This window comes from Thunnus thynnus, chromosome 19 (genome assembly GCF_963924715.1).
Source record: "Thunnus thynnus chromosome 19, fThuThy2.1, whole genome shotgun sequence".
Classification (NCBI taxonomy): domain Eukaryota; kingdom Metazoa; phylum Chordata; class Actinopteri; order Scombriformes; family Scombridae; genus Thunnus; species Thunnus thynnus.
The window spans coordinates 5,739,727-5,757,690 of record NC_089535.1 but is presented as its reverse complement, the minus strand read 5'-3'; the positions used below and the strand labels follow the sequence as shown (position 1 = coordinate 5,757,690).

Genomic DNA, 17,964 nt, shown 5'->3' with positions numbered 1-17,964 from the left:
TCCTCCCGCGTCTTCTCAGGCAGCAGCAGCAATTACTGCCGGTGAGAGTAATAGCAGGAGGAGCAACAGAGGATCAACCAACAGTCTTAAGTCGTTGGTTGGTCAACAACAAAAAGAGAAAAATCTCCTCCCAACAGGAGGTATGCTACTGCAACTGCCCTACCACTCATGAGTCAAATAACTGAATGAAAGTCCTATTTTCAGCTGTGTCATCGTGTTAGCTGAACTGTAAGCTAGCAAGGCTAACGCTAGCCATCATATAATCAGACTACTTTTACTGGAGCTACTAGCTAGTTGCTAGTGTCTTGTTAATATTAGGTATAATTAGATTTTATATCTAAGTTGTATCTTATATTTCATCAGATCCAGGAGGATGAATGTAGCAGCAGGGAAGACAAGATGACCAGAGAGGGAAAGGAGTCACAGGTGACCAGGTAATGAGGTCAAGGAGTTAAAATGCTGTGGCAAACAGACACTGTTGAGCAGGCTGAAAGACATGTAAGTTTTCCATAAAAGTGTCTGACATTTGTTTTTTGTGGACCATGTGGTTTCCTCACAGTGAGAGACAGGACTGAGGGCAGCAGTCCAGCAGGCAGAGGAGTTTCAGATGAGCAGGTGAGAATATAAATGCTCTGGTAAGGATGCAAATATGACTACACAAATACAACAAGTCAGGAAAGTAACTTAAACATGAATGTTTTAATTTACTACTCATATTAACTAATGATTATTTCTTATGTGTATCTTTTTTATATATGCTTATTACATGGATTTGTTAAATACTTGATTCTGATTGGAAATTTTCAATTTGTGGAAAAGAGAAAGATAAGAGGAAAACAGCGCAGAAGAAGCAAGAGAGGTTAAAAGACACAAAAATCTGGACGACAGAGAAATCGACAAAATTGAAGAAGACAGACATGAAATAAACACCAAACGGAACATGGTGTGGGCTATAGCCATGTTTAAAGGCTGGTTAATAGAAAGGAAAATGTCAATAGACTTTGACAGTTACGGGGCAGAAAACCTCAATCAGGTGCTGCTGTCATTTTATGCATCTGTTCAAAACTTATTCGATTGCCAGTTACATGGCAATTAGGGCTGGGATATGTCGACATCAGCCACCACGATGTACAGCTGCATCTGGCAAAATGAGGCAGAGAGACTCTTTCATTTTGAAACAGGATGAGAATGGCAATGAGTACACTTCTCTCGCCCACAACACTGAGACCAAAAACCACAAAGATGCCAAAGATCCATGTAAAGAAAATTACAAGGGGTGCATCTTTGCTGAGCCTGACGATCCAAACTGTCCTGTTGCCATTTTTAGAAGTATGTATCTCTTTGATTTCTACCTCCAACCACTAAAAAAAGACCAACAGCTGCTGAACAGACAAGCAGTGTGGTAATCTCGTGAGCCCGTGGGGCACAATTTCCTCGTGCAAATGTTACCACAAATCAGCCAGACGGCCGGGCTTTCAAGGAGGTACTCCAATCCCAGCTTGAAGAGCACGGCTGTCCAACTCCTCTCTCAGGCTGGTCTCGAGAGAGGGGAGTTAATGTCTGTGACTGGGCACAGATGTGAGGGCAGCTTGAGGAGCTACTGGACTCCTGCTATTACAGAAAGGGAAAATTGGAGCAAAGTCCTGTCCTCCAATCCATCTGGTGAGCGCCTTTTCTAATTGCCTATCGCTACATACTAACTTGAGCGATAATCAGTAGTGATAATAGTAATATTTTTACCAGTTTTAACATCAGTAACAATTGTGTTTCCAGGTGTGTCAACCGCAAAGCCGCCGGCAAGAGGAAACATAGAGATGAATGAGGACAGAAACGTCAACATCAATATTCCCAAAGAAGTCCCATTCACCTTGTCTCACTTCACCATCAACGGAAATGTTCAGTTTAATGTGAATTATAATGCTAAATAGGCTAATCTTAAAAAGGATACAGAGTTTTCGTAGATATTTACGTTGCTATACACGCAGTTAACTGTAGAATCTAACAGACTATTTTTTTAGCAGAAGCAATAAAATCATTTTTAAATCAATATTTTGTGTCGTATTATTGATTTCTTTAGTAACAGACTGTTTTTTTAGTGGAAGCGGGGGCGATTCAAGACCCCTCTGCTTCGTGTCAGGGTCCTGCATCATCCTATCAGGGTTCATTACACAATAATGTCCTGCTTGCTGTACATATCAGATCCAAGAAGGTGAATGTAGCAGCAGGGCAGGCGATGCGTTACAAACAAGTAGGTAGGCCTAAATCCGGGTCTGAAAAGTGAAAGCAATGCAGAAGTGCCTTAAACCTGCATTCTCTCTAATGGCCAGCAGGGGGCGACTCCACTGGCTCATAAAAGAAGTCTGTTTGTATAGAAGTCTATGAGAAAATGACCCTACTTCTCATGTGATTTATTACCTCAGTAAACATTTAACTTCTTTTCGGTGTTGCTGTTTTCATCTTAGAGCTTTGAAAAGTGAAGCCAATGCGGAAGTGCCTTAAACCTGTATTCTCTCTAATGGCCAGCAGGGGGCACTGGCTCCAAAAAACAAGATGGCGACGACCGAAATGCCAAAACAGTAGTCCACAAACCAATGGGTGATGTCACGGTGGCTACATCCACTTCTTTTATACAGTCTATGGGCCTGACTGACTGTTGATATGCTGCTGCAAACATCTGCCCTGAGGATGATGTTGTATCTGACCAATCTCTTCTCTCTTCCTGCTACAACATTAACAGTTTACTCACAGCAGCTTGTTGAAAGTCAACTGCGTACAGAGGTTGCATGTAGCTGCTCTCCAGAGAGCACAGAGAAATACTCTGAATGATGGTTAAAGCTCAGATTTCCTGTTGATACATGAGCCAACATGTTATTGGTTCCTTTTGAGATAAGTTATATTTATACGTTTCCTGTATAAATCAACGATAAGTGAGACTTGACCACAAAACAACAGAAATTTCAACTGAAAACTAATATCAGAGCTACATATCAAAGTATTTGCACGGAACATTTTGTTGGCTGCAAAGAAAAAGAAAAATAACATTTCAATCAACAAAATATGAATAAAATTCCTTAAAAGCAGATTTCAGTAAAGGTTGTGGATCGCTCTAATGAATAAAAACATGTTTCTCTATGTCTAAACAATAAATAAAGGGTTTTAAAAGGCACCAAAGTGAAATCTGACGGCTGTTAAATGAACATAGTGTGCTGTAATGTGTCCAACAAAAAAAAACCCACCCACCCACACAGCAGAAACTAGGTAGAAGAGAGGAGGAGTCAGCAGACAACAGGATACTGAACGAGCTCCTCCTGAGTTGAGCTGCTGTGTGGAACTGTTCGCGGCTTCCTTCACTCCCAAACTGTGGACTAAATCTGCGCAAGTTACAGATTCCAGCAAAATTGGAGGTAAGCAGACTGTTTACCTGTTTGTTTACTGCTTGTTTTTTCCAGTCTGCTTGCTCTGCATGCACAGTTTACAGGCTGAGATTTGGGTGTGAACTATATCAGAACCTGCCTCTGCTCAGTTTAAAGAATTAGTGAAACCACGAAAGAGACACATTTTTGAACAGAAAACTTCATCCAAGTGTTGAAGAGCTCCAAAATGTTTCTCACGCAGTCGGCCCTCTCATGTCCCTGGATGTAAAAAGAGAACAGAAGCAGATAAAACACTGATAATGGACTTTCTCTTTCTATTTCCCTTGTGTGCTTCACAGACAAGATGTGTAAGTGCAGCCTGTGGGCTCTTCTGCCTCTTATCTTCTCCATCTTCACAGCTGCTGGACTGTGGATGGTGTAAGTTCAGTTTGTCACACATACACAGCAGCGGAAGAAGTACTGAGATCCTTAAATAGCAATACCGAACTGTAAAAATACTCTAAATGCAAGTTTTGAAGTATTTTCAGCTAATGTTCAGCACATGTTTTAACAGATACTTTGTAGCTGTTGCAGATGAGAAGATTGTACCTCTGAGCTCCCAATACAAGTAAGAATCAAACAATATTACAAGTTTTAATTTCCGGTAAACTGTTGAGTAGAAATTGCATGGAAATATTTCTTAATATTAGCAGATATTTTTAGTTTAACTTAAGATTTCTGCCTCCACCTCAGTATGATTGGAAAATAAATCAGCAACTTCTCTTTCCAGCATAGCAAATAATGTTTTTTTTCATATATACTGTATATCTTTGGATTAAGTTTATAATTTTTAATTTGTTTTTAGGAGAAGAAATGGATCCAAATCCTTATATGCTCCCTTCATCAGGTACGTCCACATCATTTACTTTTTTAATGAGAAAAGCTCTGCTGTTGTTGTAAGTGAGCTTTATTCTAATTAAGCAAATACAAAAAAATCCTCCTTCGTCTTCTCTCAGTATTGCAGGAAACTTTCCACCAGCCAGCTTCGTCTTCAGTGAGGTCATGAACCTGGCAGCGTTTCTGGGTAAAAGCAGCTATGCACCAGTGTTAATACATCCTGTTTAAATGTTAATAATACAAAGATCGCACAGATACAAACACTGATATTTATAGGATGAAGCTCTACAGCACAGAGGAATACCATATATCAGGTTTTGGCTACACAGACAATTAGTAGAACCAATAAGTTGTCTTTTCATCTGATTTTGTTGACAATAAGAAAAATTAAACTATCACCAAATTCATCCTTCAATCTATGAACAGATTATGTTTATAAGATACATATATAATAGAGCCGACTGTTCATATTTATATTTCTTCTCTCTTTCAGGGTTAATTATTGCCGTCCTCAGATATATTCAGCTGAAAAGAGAAATACAACATTGGCTGAACGTCTGCAGTCTGGCGCTTTTTTCTCTCAGCTGCTTTGGAATGACGCTTGTTGGGAACTTCCAGGTAATACCCACCACCGACAGATAACTGTTTATACGCCAAGTCATAGATGGTCTCGACTGCAGTTCCAGTTCCAGAGGCGTGGCAGGTAGAGAGCGAGTTAACTGATCTGTATTATTTGTGTTTTAGTTATTCCTCGAAGAGATGATTCACAACTTGGGCACCTTCATGACATTTGTACCGGGAACGTTGGTCTGCTGGGTGCAGACATATATCACTCTGAAAGCTAACTTTAAGAATGAAGGAAAGACTGTCGGCATCATCCGCTTCCTGTTGTCGGCATCCATCACTGTCTGCATGATCCTCTGTATCCTTTCACTGGAACCAGTTTAATAAGAGTAACGGACACATTTAAAAGGTGATGACTGACATATTGTATATAAACAATGATGGAAGAAGTACTCAGATATTTTACTTTACATAAGTACAAAAGTCTTAGCATCAAAATATACTTGACGTACCAATAGTACTCACTATGCAGAATGGCAAATTTCAGAGTAATGATTATTATATTTATTAGATTATTATTGGATAATTATGAAGATAAGACTTTATTTAACCCTCGAGGGAAATTCCTAAGTTACTCTGCAGTATGTAAAGTAATCTTGTAATAATACATCATAATATATTTGTTGATTATTAATCTGAATCTGCAAAATAACTAGTTACTAAAGTTATCAAATAAACGTAGTGGAGTAGTAAGTAAGTATAAAGTAGCTGAAAATGGAAATACTCAAGTAAACTACAAGTACCCCAACCAGTATATAGTACTGGAGTAAACGTATTCATTACTTTCTACCACTGGTTATTAATTTAAATATTATAAGACTGCAACCAAAAATTATTGTTATTATCAATTAATCTGCAGATTCTTTAACTGATTGTCTGTAAAGTGTAAGAAAATAGTGAAAAATGCATTTTTTTTACAGCCCATAGTGACATAGTGACAGATTGCTTGTTTTGTTTGTTAAGAGTCCAACCTAAAAATATTAAGTTTATCATCACGTAACACAAGAAAAAGCAGCAAATTTTCAACTTTGAGAAGCTTGAATCATCAAGTATTTGGCACTTTTGCTTGAAAAATCAGTGAAAGATCCCCTACAGACATAAAAATACTGATTAATAATGTGAGAATCAGATGGTTTTTTCACAAAAAAAGTTCAGTTTACCTGTTAAAAACTCAAAATTACAAATTACTCCTTGTTCCTCATTGAATAATCCAGAATCTATGAATATGTGCATATATTTCATTTGAAGATTTAAAGGACAAGGCTGCAATTTTCTATATTTTTCTTATTGTCAACAGATCTCATGTTTAGAGACAAACCAACAATGAACTGATCTACTTACAAGTATTGTGTGTGTATCTAACGCCTGATATATCTTATTCTTCTGTGCTGTAGACCTCCGTTGATGAATAGCAGCTTTCAGTCTCCAAAGAGAAGTTCCTTGTAAGACCACTGAGCATGTGCAGGAACGCGGCTCCGTTTACAGAGCTTTACTAGCTTCACAACCTCTTGACTTTCTACTACAATGTAAAATTTCTCAAAGAACTTCAGTACAAAGTCAAAAGGTTGTGACATGTAGCGCAACAAGCTAGCATCTGACTTACACAGAACTACTCTCCTGAGACTGAAAATGTGATCGCTGTGATGTGTTTTTAATAGTTTTTGGACAACAACGGAGATCTACAGCACAGAGGAATAAGATATATCATCGTTGGATACACACAGATCAGTTTTGTTGACAATAATAAAAATATAGAAAATTGCGGCCTCATTTTTTTTTTAACGTTTTCTCTTTTCTTACTGTAATTCTTCGTTCGAGTGTCTCACTCTTAACTCAGCTGCTGCAGATTTCTCTCTGGTGTCTCAGCGCCTCCTCATGGAGGCATCACGAAGCCAGTGGGCTCTGGTCATGTTCTTCCTCACCTTCATCGGCACTTTTGCCATCGAGTTTCGTCACAGCCGCTTCGGCATCAAGCGCACGGACATTTGACCGTGACGACTCAAGATCCTCAAGTCCAGCTGAACGAGACGCGTGTATCCGCAATCTGACGATGATGTTTTCATTTCATCTGGACAAAAAGTGTTTTTTTTTAAGTCACACTAGTGTTACCGTTAGTGACATTATCACTACTTCATGTATGCATGTTTAAAAGTTATATATTTTTATTCATAAACATTTAAAAAGTGACCTTTTTTTTAAAATGCCACACCAAAATCAGCTCAGTTTATCAATCATGTTATTTTTATACAAGAACGTTTTAATTGCTGATGTAGTTTTGTTTCTTTTTAACCATTATAAGCTTTTGTAACTTTTCAGATGTTTTAGTTTTGTAGGATTATACAGATCTATGACTACTTACTTTGTTATTCTTAAAATGCAGCTTTGCACAGCAGCCAATCAGTATCAATAAAAATATAGTAAAATGAGCTTTTATATTTTATTTTTTTTATAGCGTCTATAAATGTATCACCTTTGAGTTTTCACAGCTGCTGTTTCTCAGGTGGGGTGTCGTTCCAATGAAAGCTGTCTGTGGATTATTGGAGTAACCAAAACATTTTGTTTTTGTTTGTTAATTACCTTAAAACACCAACTTTGAGGGAACAGTTGGACATTTTGGGAAATAAACTTGTTCTCTTTTCTTGCTGAGAGGTAAATGAGAAGATTGTTGAATCTTTTCATCTAACTCTCAGAAAGAAAATGTACAATAAGCTCCATTGAACTGGGGTGCTGTGGTCACTTTTTAATAATGTTGGCACAATAATGAGTGTTATGCTGTAATCTGAGATGTTTTCTTCATTTCCAGTGTATAATTTGGGGTTTATGGTTCATGATGGCCCTGCCTGACACCCCTCCATAGCTCTTTGTTCTATTTTTTGTTTGAGATGCTTGTTTTTCTCATATATCTGATTTATGAAGGCTCAAGTCTGATCCCTCTCAAAGATGCTTCCTTATTTGATGTTTTTCCTTTATTTACTGTGTTGCACCCCTTTTTTTGTACTCTGTAACAAATATGGCTTCCATTTGTATGCCTCACTTAAAAACTACAATTCCCAAGAGGTGGAGCTTCTACCACCAGGGTGTTCACAGTACTGTACTACATACTGTCAATGATTAGATTGAACTGAACCATTTATGTCCTGATGAAGCTAAAAATACATAAAACCAAAACTTCTCTGACGACTCAAAACCAACTAGAAATTGATTTATGATTTTATGTTTTGTGTGAACTGACCCTTTAACCATTTTAGCTTTACAGTCAAAGTGGTTAAATGTTGATGTTTTTTCATTACAGGCAACATTTTTTAAGGATTTTTACACACTGCTGAACATGAACATTCACACCGGCTTTTATGTGAGACAAGGCATTTATTGGAAGATTTTTTTTTAGATCATCATTTCCTGAATTATACCAATTATGTTTCACACATAAATCATCAATTTGGCAATTTTTAACTTTTTTTCATGACCTACATTACAGATAAACAACAAGGATGGCACATTTAAATAGACATTAATTAAGAGGATTAATTAAGACATCCGAACAAAGTTTGAAATGAGAACTTTCTGTCAGCGAATGCATCTATACTGTTGATCTATTTACTAAAACATTACAATGTCCAACAGTTTCAATCACTGAATAAAACTTCATAACATCTGCTATGTGCATGACTGGAACATGTTTACAAAAAACGGTGACAAATATAACACACACATACACACACGACTGGAAAGTTTTGATTAAAGAGGATGAGACGTGGCGAATGAACATAGTTCATCTAAAAAGATAAAAAGAGTCGACGTGTTAATGTGCAGTTTCCTTCAGGCTTCGTTGCTTCTTTTAAGCCTCTTTTATTTTTTTTGAGTTCCTGCTCCTCTCCTCCGTTTTCCGTTTGAAAGTCATCCTGAAAGAACCGTATGACGGGACTTCCTCGAGGCTCGGACTTCGTTAGCCGTGTTGGTGGCTAACTGTAGTCCGAGCAGCACCTCCTGCACCTTTTAAACTGTCAATGTGGACAAAACAAAAACATCAGAGTTGCAAAAAAAAAAAAAAAAAAAAAAAAAAAAGGAGGAGGGGAAGGGGGAGCAAAGAAGAGACGGGATGGGTCGTTATGAAATTAAGTCAGAGAAGTTCTCGCTCTCTCTCTTGTCCTCTGCGTCGTGTTGTGTTAAGCGCGTCCCGTCAGTTCCAGTTGGCTAAAGGATGTGATGAGGTTATAGTGGGCTCGCTCTTCATCCGTCAGCTCCATGTTTCCAGGCCTGACGACCACCGCCACGTTCACCCCGACGTCCTCAGCCGCTTTAGCCTCTGCAACGACAAACCCACCAATAAATATATAGACGTAGATCAAAACTTATCAACCCATCCAACTAAATTCTTTATTAGCTTCCATAAAGTGGTCGCTGGTCTTTCTGAGATCCACACTAGGACTGCAACTAACAATTATTTTCATTATCGATTAATCTGTCAAATGTTTTCTTGATTAATTAATTAGTCATTTGGTCTATAAAATGTCAGAAAATGGCAACCAATAAATGTCTTGTTTTGTCCACAACCCAAAGATATTCAGTTTACTGTCATAGAGGACAAAAGAAACCAGAAAAAAATTCACATTTGAGGAGCTGGAACCAGAGAATTTTAGCATTTTTTCCTGACAAAATGACTTTTTTGTCAATTATTCGATTATCAAAATAGTAATTTTCTTTCGGTCGACTAATCGATTGACTCATTGCTGCAGCTGTAGCCCAAACAACATGAGCAGCAATAAAAACAGGAATTTAAAATCAAATTTATCAATAAAACTAGAGAAAGCTGAACAAGCCAAATATAAAGATGAGGAAATAAGTGAAATAACTCTGAAACGTTGAACAATACAAGCTTACAATAAAACAAAACCATCAAGATACAAACTAAAAGAAGAAAAAGATCTGTGTGGGATCATCATCTAAACATAATGTCGAAAGTCTGGGCTTAAAAAGTAGAAAGCTATTTAGATGAAGATTCTTCTGGATTAAAGGAACCCTGTGGAGTTTTTGACCTCTAGTAACACTGGAGCAGTTTTTTTTTTAAATGGGTCACTGTTTTCTTTGTCTTGCAAAGAACAGTTACAGTCCTGCCAATTACTTTTACACTATTCCACTGATCTACAGGTGTAATGTGGAAAGAAACTAGGGTTGAACTATGGAAATTTTATAGAAATTGCAGTATGACCTGCAATTTTCAAATTGCAGGAGGTGCAATATTTGTTAAAGGAGAAATGTGTCTCAAAATACCATTTTAAATTAAATATCATTGTGCTGCTGATGTTCTGGCCTACACATCATATTCTACAGACTTAATAAAACATACCTGCAAAAACCACACCATAATCATTTTAATGTGGTTTTCAATGAAAATGAGAATAACAATGTAAAAATGATCATTCTCTCTACTATCGCAAGTTGCAATATCAGTCAAAATAATTGCAATTAGATGTTTTTTTCAAAATGGTTCAGCCCTACAACAAACACAGCAATGCACCAGAAAAGGCAGAGGAGAAGAAGAAGACGACTGCAGGCTAGTAAACAAGGATGTAAATGACGCAAAATTTAAATACTCTGCAAATGTTTTAAGAGGAACGACATCCAGGATACTCTCAACAGAACTGTTGTTTCAGGAAAACTCCACAGGGAACCTTTTATTTACACATGACTGCAGGCGCAACAGTTCTTATAATGAGCTGTACTGGCTCCTGCTACTCGGAAAAGCATATCAGAATCACAATAACTAATACAAAGACAGAATTAACGTATAAAAACCTGATGTAAGAACCATATCAGACAAACTTCTTTAGAGGGAACATATTCTGGCTACTACTGTATGTTTTTCTGATGCTAAAATAGGTGAGTAGTTCAGAATAGTACGAACCTCGAGTGACGTCTGTCAGGAATGTGATTTCCTCAGGCTGACATCCGATCCTCTCGGCAATTCTTTCATAGCTTTTGCTGTCAACCTTTGGCCCTATACTGGTGTCAAAGTGACCATCAAATAACTGGGGGGGAAAAAAACACAAACACATCTAATTAAGCACAATAAGGCCTATGACATAAAGAGTTTACACTGACTTTTTCAAATTTAAAATAGCATTTCCAAGACAAAATTAACAGAAAAGCCAGAAAATGTTATTTTAATGTCAATATCAGTGTGTTTGTATTGAAAAGTCTTAATTGTTTGTATTGTGAGAATCAGATATTTGATGAGAGAAGCGGTGCTACTTACATCTAAAACATCTCCTTCCACAGAGTATCCAAACAGAAGTTTCTGTGCCTCGACGCTTCCGGAGGAGTAAATGTAGACTTTTAGGCCTTGTCCTCTCCACCTTTTGATGGATGGAATGACATCCGGGTAGATCCTGTTTGCAACAAGACCGACATTAAAAGATTTAATTCCTCTTATAAAGCATAGGGAGCATCTCAAGGGGAGATGATTTGAACAGTCAAGAGCACGCATGTTACAGTATTTTACAGTTACATATGTTTTTATTAAATCTGATAGATGGAAACATGCTAACACCAACATACAGGCCTATTTGGGAACCAATATGATGACAGAAAAACAATAAAAACCACCACCAGGAGAGCAAGACCCAGTAAAAGCTCCTCAAACGGGCTGTTCGAATGTCAGCTACAGGTGCGTGCAGATATTCTTGTTTGAGCCACGTTTTTGCCTACATTTGTTTACATTTTGGCAAATTGCCTCCATTAAAATATGCTGATTTAGCTACTAGCAGCTCCTGTTTGCAGTGTAGCCATGGATGTATAGACAGACTATCTAACTATAAAAATGTGATGTTCTGAAGAGTCTTTTTTCCTCTGATTTCTAAGTGTATTTCTGGAGGTTTATTGGCGATGAACAAACGAGATAATGATATCCTCAGGAAGTGTTGAGTCACACTGAATGATATTAATCTGGGTTTCATGTCTCTGTGTTAAGATCTGACTGAGTTAAGACTCTGAAAAAGTCTATTTTTTGACAAACCATATCCTGTCATGGTTAAAATGCCGCCTGGAACGATGCGTTAACTCCTAGAGGAGCACATGAAACGTTAATCCTGTCTGAATGGAGCGTTAGAAATTTCCCATGATCCTCTCTGCATATCAAACCAATCCCTAAAGTTGACAAACACACTAAATTATTATATTTATTCCAATTGGCCAGCAGATGACCATATATATACCACTTTAACCAGACATGACTGACACAACAGTAGAGGTTTTACATATTTAATTACTCAGGTTTGAACAGAGCATCTGTATAAATGTAAGGAAAACGATCAGTGTACTTACTCGCCTTTGATTCTCCCCGAAGCATAAGCTGCTCTCCACATATGACCCTGGAGTTGTTTGAGTGCCGTTGACTTCCTGTCTGCCGCCATCTGCCACAGCACATTTTCCATTACTTCCCTAATGGCCTTCTCCTCATCTGTGTGAACTGTCTGGTCCACGGCGTGGACGGGGCACGCCCGATTCTGTTTCATGTCCTCTTCGATCTGCAACGACAGTCAGGCTTTTTTATTAGAGAAGCGTTACAGCGTGTGTTTAAGATGTTCTTTGGCGATAAAGTAAGGCTGATAATGTGGATTAAAATCTTGAGAAGTCCCAGAAAAAGACATTGAATGTAAATATTTTCTGGTTTCTTTAGTTTTCTATGACAGTAAACTGAATATCTTCAGGTTGTGGACAAAACAAGACATCTCAGTGGCTGACATTTTTCACCATTTTCTGACAATTTATAGACAAAACAACTAATAAATTAATAGAGAAAATAACCGACTGATTAATCGATAGTGAAAATAACTGTTAGTTCCAGCCCTTTGTTGATCTAATATTACATTTCCTGCTTCAAGTCTCAATAATTGGAGCAAAATGAAGATATTTTAGGAGTCAGGATTCATGTCACTTCAACACACACACAGAAATTCGATACACTTTACTGTAATTCTGCAGGATAATCTGCATAATCCTGCAACTATGAGGTTAAATTTCCAACATACAGCTTGTTTGAGGGTGTTGACATGTATATTGGGTACATTTTACACTTATTTTTTACTTCATTCATGCAGCTGTTTGTACTTTCAGGGCTACAAATAACGATGATTTTCATTATCGACTGATCTGCCGATTATTTTCTCAATTAATTGATTATTTAGTTTATAAAATGTCAGATGTTTATTTCTGATCAACAGTCCAAAAAATCCAAAAGATATTCAGTTTATTGTCATGTATGACACAGAAAAGCTTCAAATCCTCACGTTCAAGAGGCTGCAAACAGCAAATGTTTTCCTTTAAAAATGGCTAAAACAATTATTCGATTATCAAAATAGTTGCTGATTGATTTTCTGCTGATCAACCACTCGATTAAGTAAACAGTATAGAGGTTTATAGTGACTCCATTTTAAGGAGACATAAAGTAACTGGACAAATTAAACTTAAGTTTGTGACATTTAATATTTGATTGCGATACAAACAAAAGAGAATAAATCCATCGCCTGTGTAATTAATGTACCAGCAATAAAATGATGCAGCAGAAAAGGAGGATTTGTTGAAATAAATAATCTTCCACTTGAAGGAAACATGCAACATATTAAAGCTTGTTGGAACAACTTGTACCACCATCAACATGACAAGGGGCAAAGTCTTCCCTCCTTGGCTGCTAAGCTGTTGAGGTATTTGTTATGGGCTTCAAGTGGACTGTGGGTAGAGACTGGTGCCAGGATTGGCCTCACACACACACACACACACACACACACACACACACACACACACACAATACTTCTGGGTGCTGATAATGTCCAGGATATAGACTTAAGTGACTGCCAAGCTGAGTCACGACCTGCAATAACTTTGAAATGTGATTCTATCAGCGATCAGACACACATGAAAATCCTTTTACCTGTTTCTTTAGGAGATGAACATCTTGTTTACACTCGTCTTCTTCCCAGTGAGTAGACAGGTAATCCTCCAGATGCTCCCTGATGTACGGAAATAAGATATCCTGGGAAAATAAATAGACAATGCGTACTCATGAGGTGTGTTACCAGATGCTCCTTATAGATAAAAATAAACATATACAAAATGAACTGGGTCATATTTAGTTACAAAATCAAGATGAGATTGAAAATAATGCGAGTAATTTATCATTTATTTATGTTTGTGTGCTTCTGGTGTAGGTCTGGGCATTGATACTATATCAAAATCATGATATAAGACTAGATATCATCTTAGATTTTGGATATTGTAACATCATGATACAGCATGTGTTGTCTTTTTCTGGTTTTAAAGGCTGCATTCCAATATACTGAGGTATTTTTTCTGAACTTATCACACTGTTGTAGCTGTTCTATTATTTGCCTTTACTCACTTAGTCATTATATCCACATTACTCATGATTATTTATCTGAAATCTCATTGTGTAAATATTTTGCGAAAGCACCACCAGTCAGTAGTCCCTATAATGTTATCATCATATCAATATGGAGGTGTTGGGACACAAACATTATGATATTTGATTTTGTCCGTATCACCCAGCCCTACTCTGCTGGATAATATTTCGCCCTGTTAGTGAACTGTGCTGCGTTCACGCCATATGGGACAGATGGGAAATGTTATTTTTCAAGCTGTTAAGTCAAGTTTAAGGAGTAGATTTCAGTTGGTTATTTGAGGGTCAAAAATATTGTGCATTTACTGTGCAATATCACATTATATATATTATATATACATATATATATGTGTGTGTGTTTAAATACACTGAACGACGGGTTTTGGCTTACTTGAGTTATTCATGTTTGTTTGTTCGTTTTTGACGCTTACGCATAATAAAATAGAAAGTCGGATATTTATGAGCTTTTAGAAAAGTCAGTGTTTCCTAATCATAAATACGACTTGGATATTGATACTATTTTAAAGTAGGAACCTTTATTTACGATCACTCCGATACGACTTGAACGCGTCTGTCATCAACCAGATGGGGACTCTAAATATTGTGACTAATACATTTTTAACGAGTTGGTTATGCAGATGGAATATAGAGTGAATAATTAAGACAAAAAGCAGTGAAGTGTACGAACAAGAAAGAAAAATAAGAGTAATATTGAGATAGATCACTCAATATGCTACAAGTCCACAAAGGTCCAAACACCGCCAAGCTATTAGCTGCTTGCTACTCGATGACAGGCATCTATTAGCGGCTTCTAAAAACCGTTGTTGGACGTTACATAATTAACTAACAAGAAACAGCAACAAAACTTACCTTTACAAACGTGATTGGTGTTGTTGTGCCTTCAATATCCAGCAAGAGTGCACTGGTGCAAGAAGGAATTGAAACAGTGGCCATTTTCAGGCGAGTCTTAGCTGACGTTAGCTTAACCAGCTGCTGCAGAAAGCTTCACACCGGCAGGTCTTCGCTGGTTCTCTGAACGGAGCAAACAGACGGATTTTATTTACTGCTGCTGCGAAATGCGTCTCCACCTGGTTAGCTGTTAGTCACCAGCTCGCTTTCATTACCACCGCCTGGCAGTTAACAGTGAGGACACATGTTCAGACTGTCAGTGCAGCTCCAGCTCAGAGGAGGAGGCTGTCATTACCATTGATACGCGCCGCGCATGCGCGAGCGGGTCAGCCATCTTGGACAGCTAAGTACGGTAACACCGCTTGGACAAACCACATAATGTGTTCTTTTCTGGGTTTGTTCAATCATAAAAGTAAAGAACAGTTTTATTTGGTTATTTTCCAACTAGATACGTAGTGTCAATGTCTCAAATGTTTCTGTGCAGTAAATAACCTCCTACATGCAGCTATTTCCTTTTAAGATGACATTTTTTATGACTGAAATGTGACTGAAGGTATGAATCTAGTTTTCCAGATGTTAGATGCTTTATCTCTCTGTCTGCTTTCATCCCCTCCTCCAAACTCTTGTGCTCATCACTGTTTCCATAAAGAAATCCTGCATGTTTGCTGAAGTCCCTCTGTTGTGTGCACTTTTTCCATTTTAGTGAGGGAGATTTCCATTTAGATGAGTCATTATCATAAAATCACTCTTAAACAGGGATGAAATTACCTGAACGTTGTGACTTTCAGATTTGAAAACCTCTGTTGTCAAACAATAAGAGGAGATGTGTGAAAAAACAATTACCTCTCCTTGATATGATTTATTTTAATATTCCTCTGGTGTCTAGACATACTGAATAAAGAGTTTCATTTGAACACTTGTGGGAGTTTTGTTCAGTTTATTCAGTCCAAATATACTCACTCACACCAGCAGATGGCACTATTTACACAAGCCTAACCATGGCAGGACCCAACGTCTGTCAGGGTTTATGAGTTAATCAAAGACTGTTATAGAGACTCATTTTATTACTAACTTCTGAATCACTTTATGACTGCTCTCTTGTGAGTCTTCATGTTTGTTTTGTGGTCAAAGATCGCAATGATTCCTAGTTTTTAGTGTAGTTTATTTGACATCAGGATAACATCTGGAGCTGTTGGAATTTGCTGTTTGTCAACATGTGGTCTTGGTTTCAGGCCCAGAGCAACCCTGACTAACCTGTTCTGAAAGATCTCTACTTTGTCTTTAAGTCGCTTTCCCAGATCTTCAAACCATGTACAGGTTGTTTAGTCAAAGCAACTCAAAACATCAGAGCTTGGCCGATTCCTTTATCAATAAAGTTTGTTTTTCTAGACAAACAAGATTAACACTCTACAGCTTGAGGGCCCATAAAGGTGCTAACGTGCTCACAACGACAACTGTAACATGCTGATTTTACCAAGTATAATGTTCTTAGTTTAGCGTGTTAGCATGTTCATTAATTAGCACTAAACACAAAGTACGGTTGATGAGTGATGGAAGTGTTATTAGTCTTGCAGGTATTTGGTCATGAATTAAAGTATTGGAAAACTTTAAATTTTGACCTGATGGTGTCGCTAGCTGAAAAGTTAATCATCAAAGTTATTACAGTTCATCCTTAGGACAACATGAATGTCTGCAACAAATCATGTGGCTATCCATCTAATAGTTGAGTAATTTCACTCAAAACCACAAACACTTTTGACAGAATATTATCCTGGAGCTGGGAGGGATTCAGTGTTTTGCTGTCTGCTTAAAGGATAAATTCACAATTGTTCAAGTCTGTCTTTAAATAATAGTCGGGTTCTAATCATTTCTACTGTTTATACTGGCCCATTATAAGATCCTTTCCTATTGTGCTTTCAATGCAAGTAATGGGGAACAAAATCCAAAGTCCTCATTCTGTGTGAAAATGTATTTAAAAGTTTATCAGCTGTCCAAATTAGTCAAAGAAAGTGTATATCTTGGATAGTTATAGCATTTTTAATAGAAATTCCCCTCTTTTTTGTTTTACAACCTTTCAACTGCAGCTCAAGAGGGAAACACTGTCCAGACAAACAGAGAGAATTTTGTACTAAAAAGACATAAACTTGGAAGATATTTACTTGATTTGACTAATTTGGGTGGCTGAAGTCTTACATAAGCTTCAGATAAACTTTTGAATACATTTCTGCACAAAACGAGGGCTGAGAAAGCAGATTAGGAAGGGATCTTTTAATAGCCAGCATGAACAGGAAGAATTATTACAGCGAACAAAACCTCTTTAAATATCTATCTGGGCAGCTGACGATCATTTTAAGAAAATCATTTGAAAAACTGTGAACCTAAAGTTGTACTCAAGTGATTTAGAATTGCATTTCCATGAAGTTGAGGGACTCACAAGAGAGAGATTAAAAACAATGGTCAAAACTGAAGCAGAGGCCGAGATAAATTGGCTCAAACTCCAAAAATGCTTCATGGATCCTACATTTCCCTTAATGCAGTAATGCAATAATTCTTTTAAACCCCACACCTTCAATTTGTAATGGAGGCTTTATGATAATAACATAAATCACTTTTTTTAGACTTTGGGGAACTCCTCTTGACGAGTAAACTGAACTTCATGTGTAAAATTACTGGAGTGCCTCATTAAACGGTAATTGATTTGGATAAACACAATCCACAATGTTTTTTTTAATCTGAAATTTTAGGACAATATTAACAGAATCGTAC

General features: G+C 37.4%; 2 protein-coding genes across 7 annotated transcripts; one reads left to right on the top strand and one right to left on the bottom strand.

Annotated features, from left to right (window-relative positions):
- Positions 1-8,956, top strand: tmem150c (transmembrane protein 150C). Of its 6 annotated transcripts, none has more exons than XM_067573811.1 (11): positions 1-140; positions 364-434; positions 560-615; positions 3,252-3,404; positions 3,713-3,791; positions 3,928-3,981; positions 4,219-4,260; positions 4,370-4,437; positions 4,744-4,868; positions 4,995-5,172; positions 6,721-8,956. In XM_067573811.1, exons 5-11 carry the CDS (start codon positions 3,718-3,720, stop codon positions 6,861-6,863), a joined length of 684 nt encoding a protein of 227 aa, XP_067429912.1. In that variant the 5' UTR covers positions 1-140; positions 364-434; positions 560-615; positions 3,252-3,404; positions 3,713-3,717; the 3' UTR covers positions 6,864-8,956. The 6 variants fall into 6 exon arrangements, with proteins under 6 accessions (XP_067429912.1, XP_067429910.1, XP_067429911.1 ...); XM_067573809.1 differs by having other exon boundaries at positions 3,249-3,404; XM_067573810.1 differs by having other exon boundaries at positions 560-635; positions 3,249-3,404.
- On the bottom strand, positions 8,724-15,510 carry enoph1 (enolase-phosphatase 1). The gene is made up of 6 exons (XM_067573808.1): positions 15,160-15,510; positions 13,804-13,905; positions 12,198-12,400; positions 11,131-11,263; positions 10,780-10,903; positions 8,724-9,180 (listed from the first exon to the last, which is right to left on the bottom strand). Exons 1-6 carry the CDS (start codon positions 15,241-15,243, stop codon positions 9,041-9,043), a joined length of 786 nt encoding a protein of 261 aa, XP_067429909.1. The 5' UTR covers positions 15,244-15,510; the 3' UTR covers positions 8,724-9,040.
- Positions 15,511-17,964: the final 2,454 nt, after the last annotated feature.

Coding starts and splice junctions, on each gene's coding strand:
- tmem150c (XM_067573811.1), top strand. CDS start 3,718: ATGTGTAAGTGCAGCCTGTGGGCTCTTCTGCCTCTTATCTTCTCCATC. Junction 3,792..3,927: donor GCTGCTGGACTGTGGATGGT/GTAAGTTCAGTT, acceptor ATGTTTTAACAG/ATACTTTGTAGCTGTTGCAG. Junction 4,438..4,743: donor GAACCTGGCAGCGTTTCTGG/GTAAAAGCAGCT, acceptor TCTCTCTTTCAG/GGTTAATTATTGCCGTCCTC.
- enoph1 (XM_067573808.1), bottom strand. CDS start 15,243: ATGGCCACTGTTTCAATTCCTTCTTGCACCAGTGCACTCTTGCTGGAT. Junction 13,906..15,159: donor CACCAATCACGTTTGTAAAG/GTAAGTTTTGTT, acceptor TTATTTTCCCAG/GATATCTTATTTCCGTACAT. Junction 9,181..10,779: donor CCTGACAGACGTCACTCGAG/GTTCGTACTATT, acceptor TTGTCGTTGCAG/AGGCTAAAGCGGCTGAGGAC.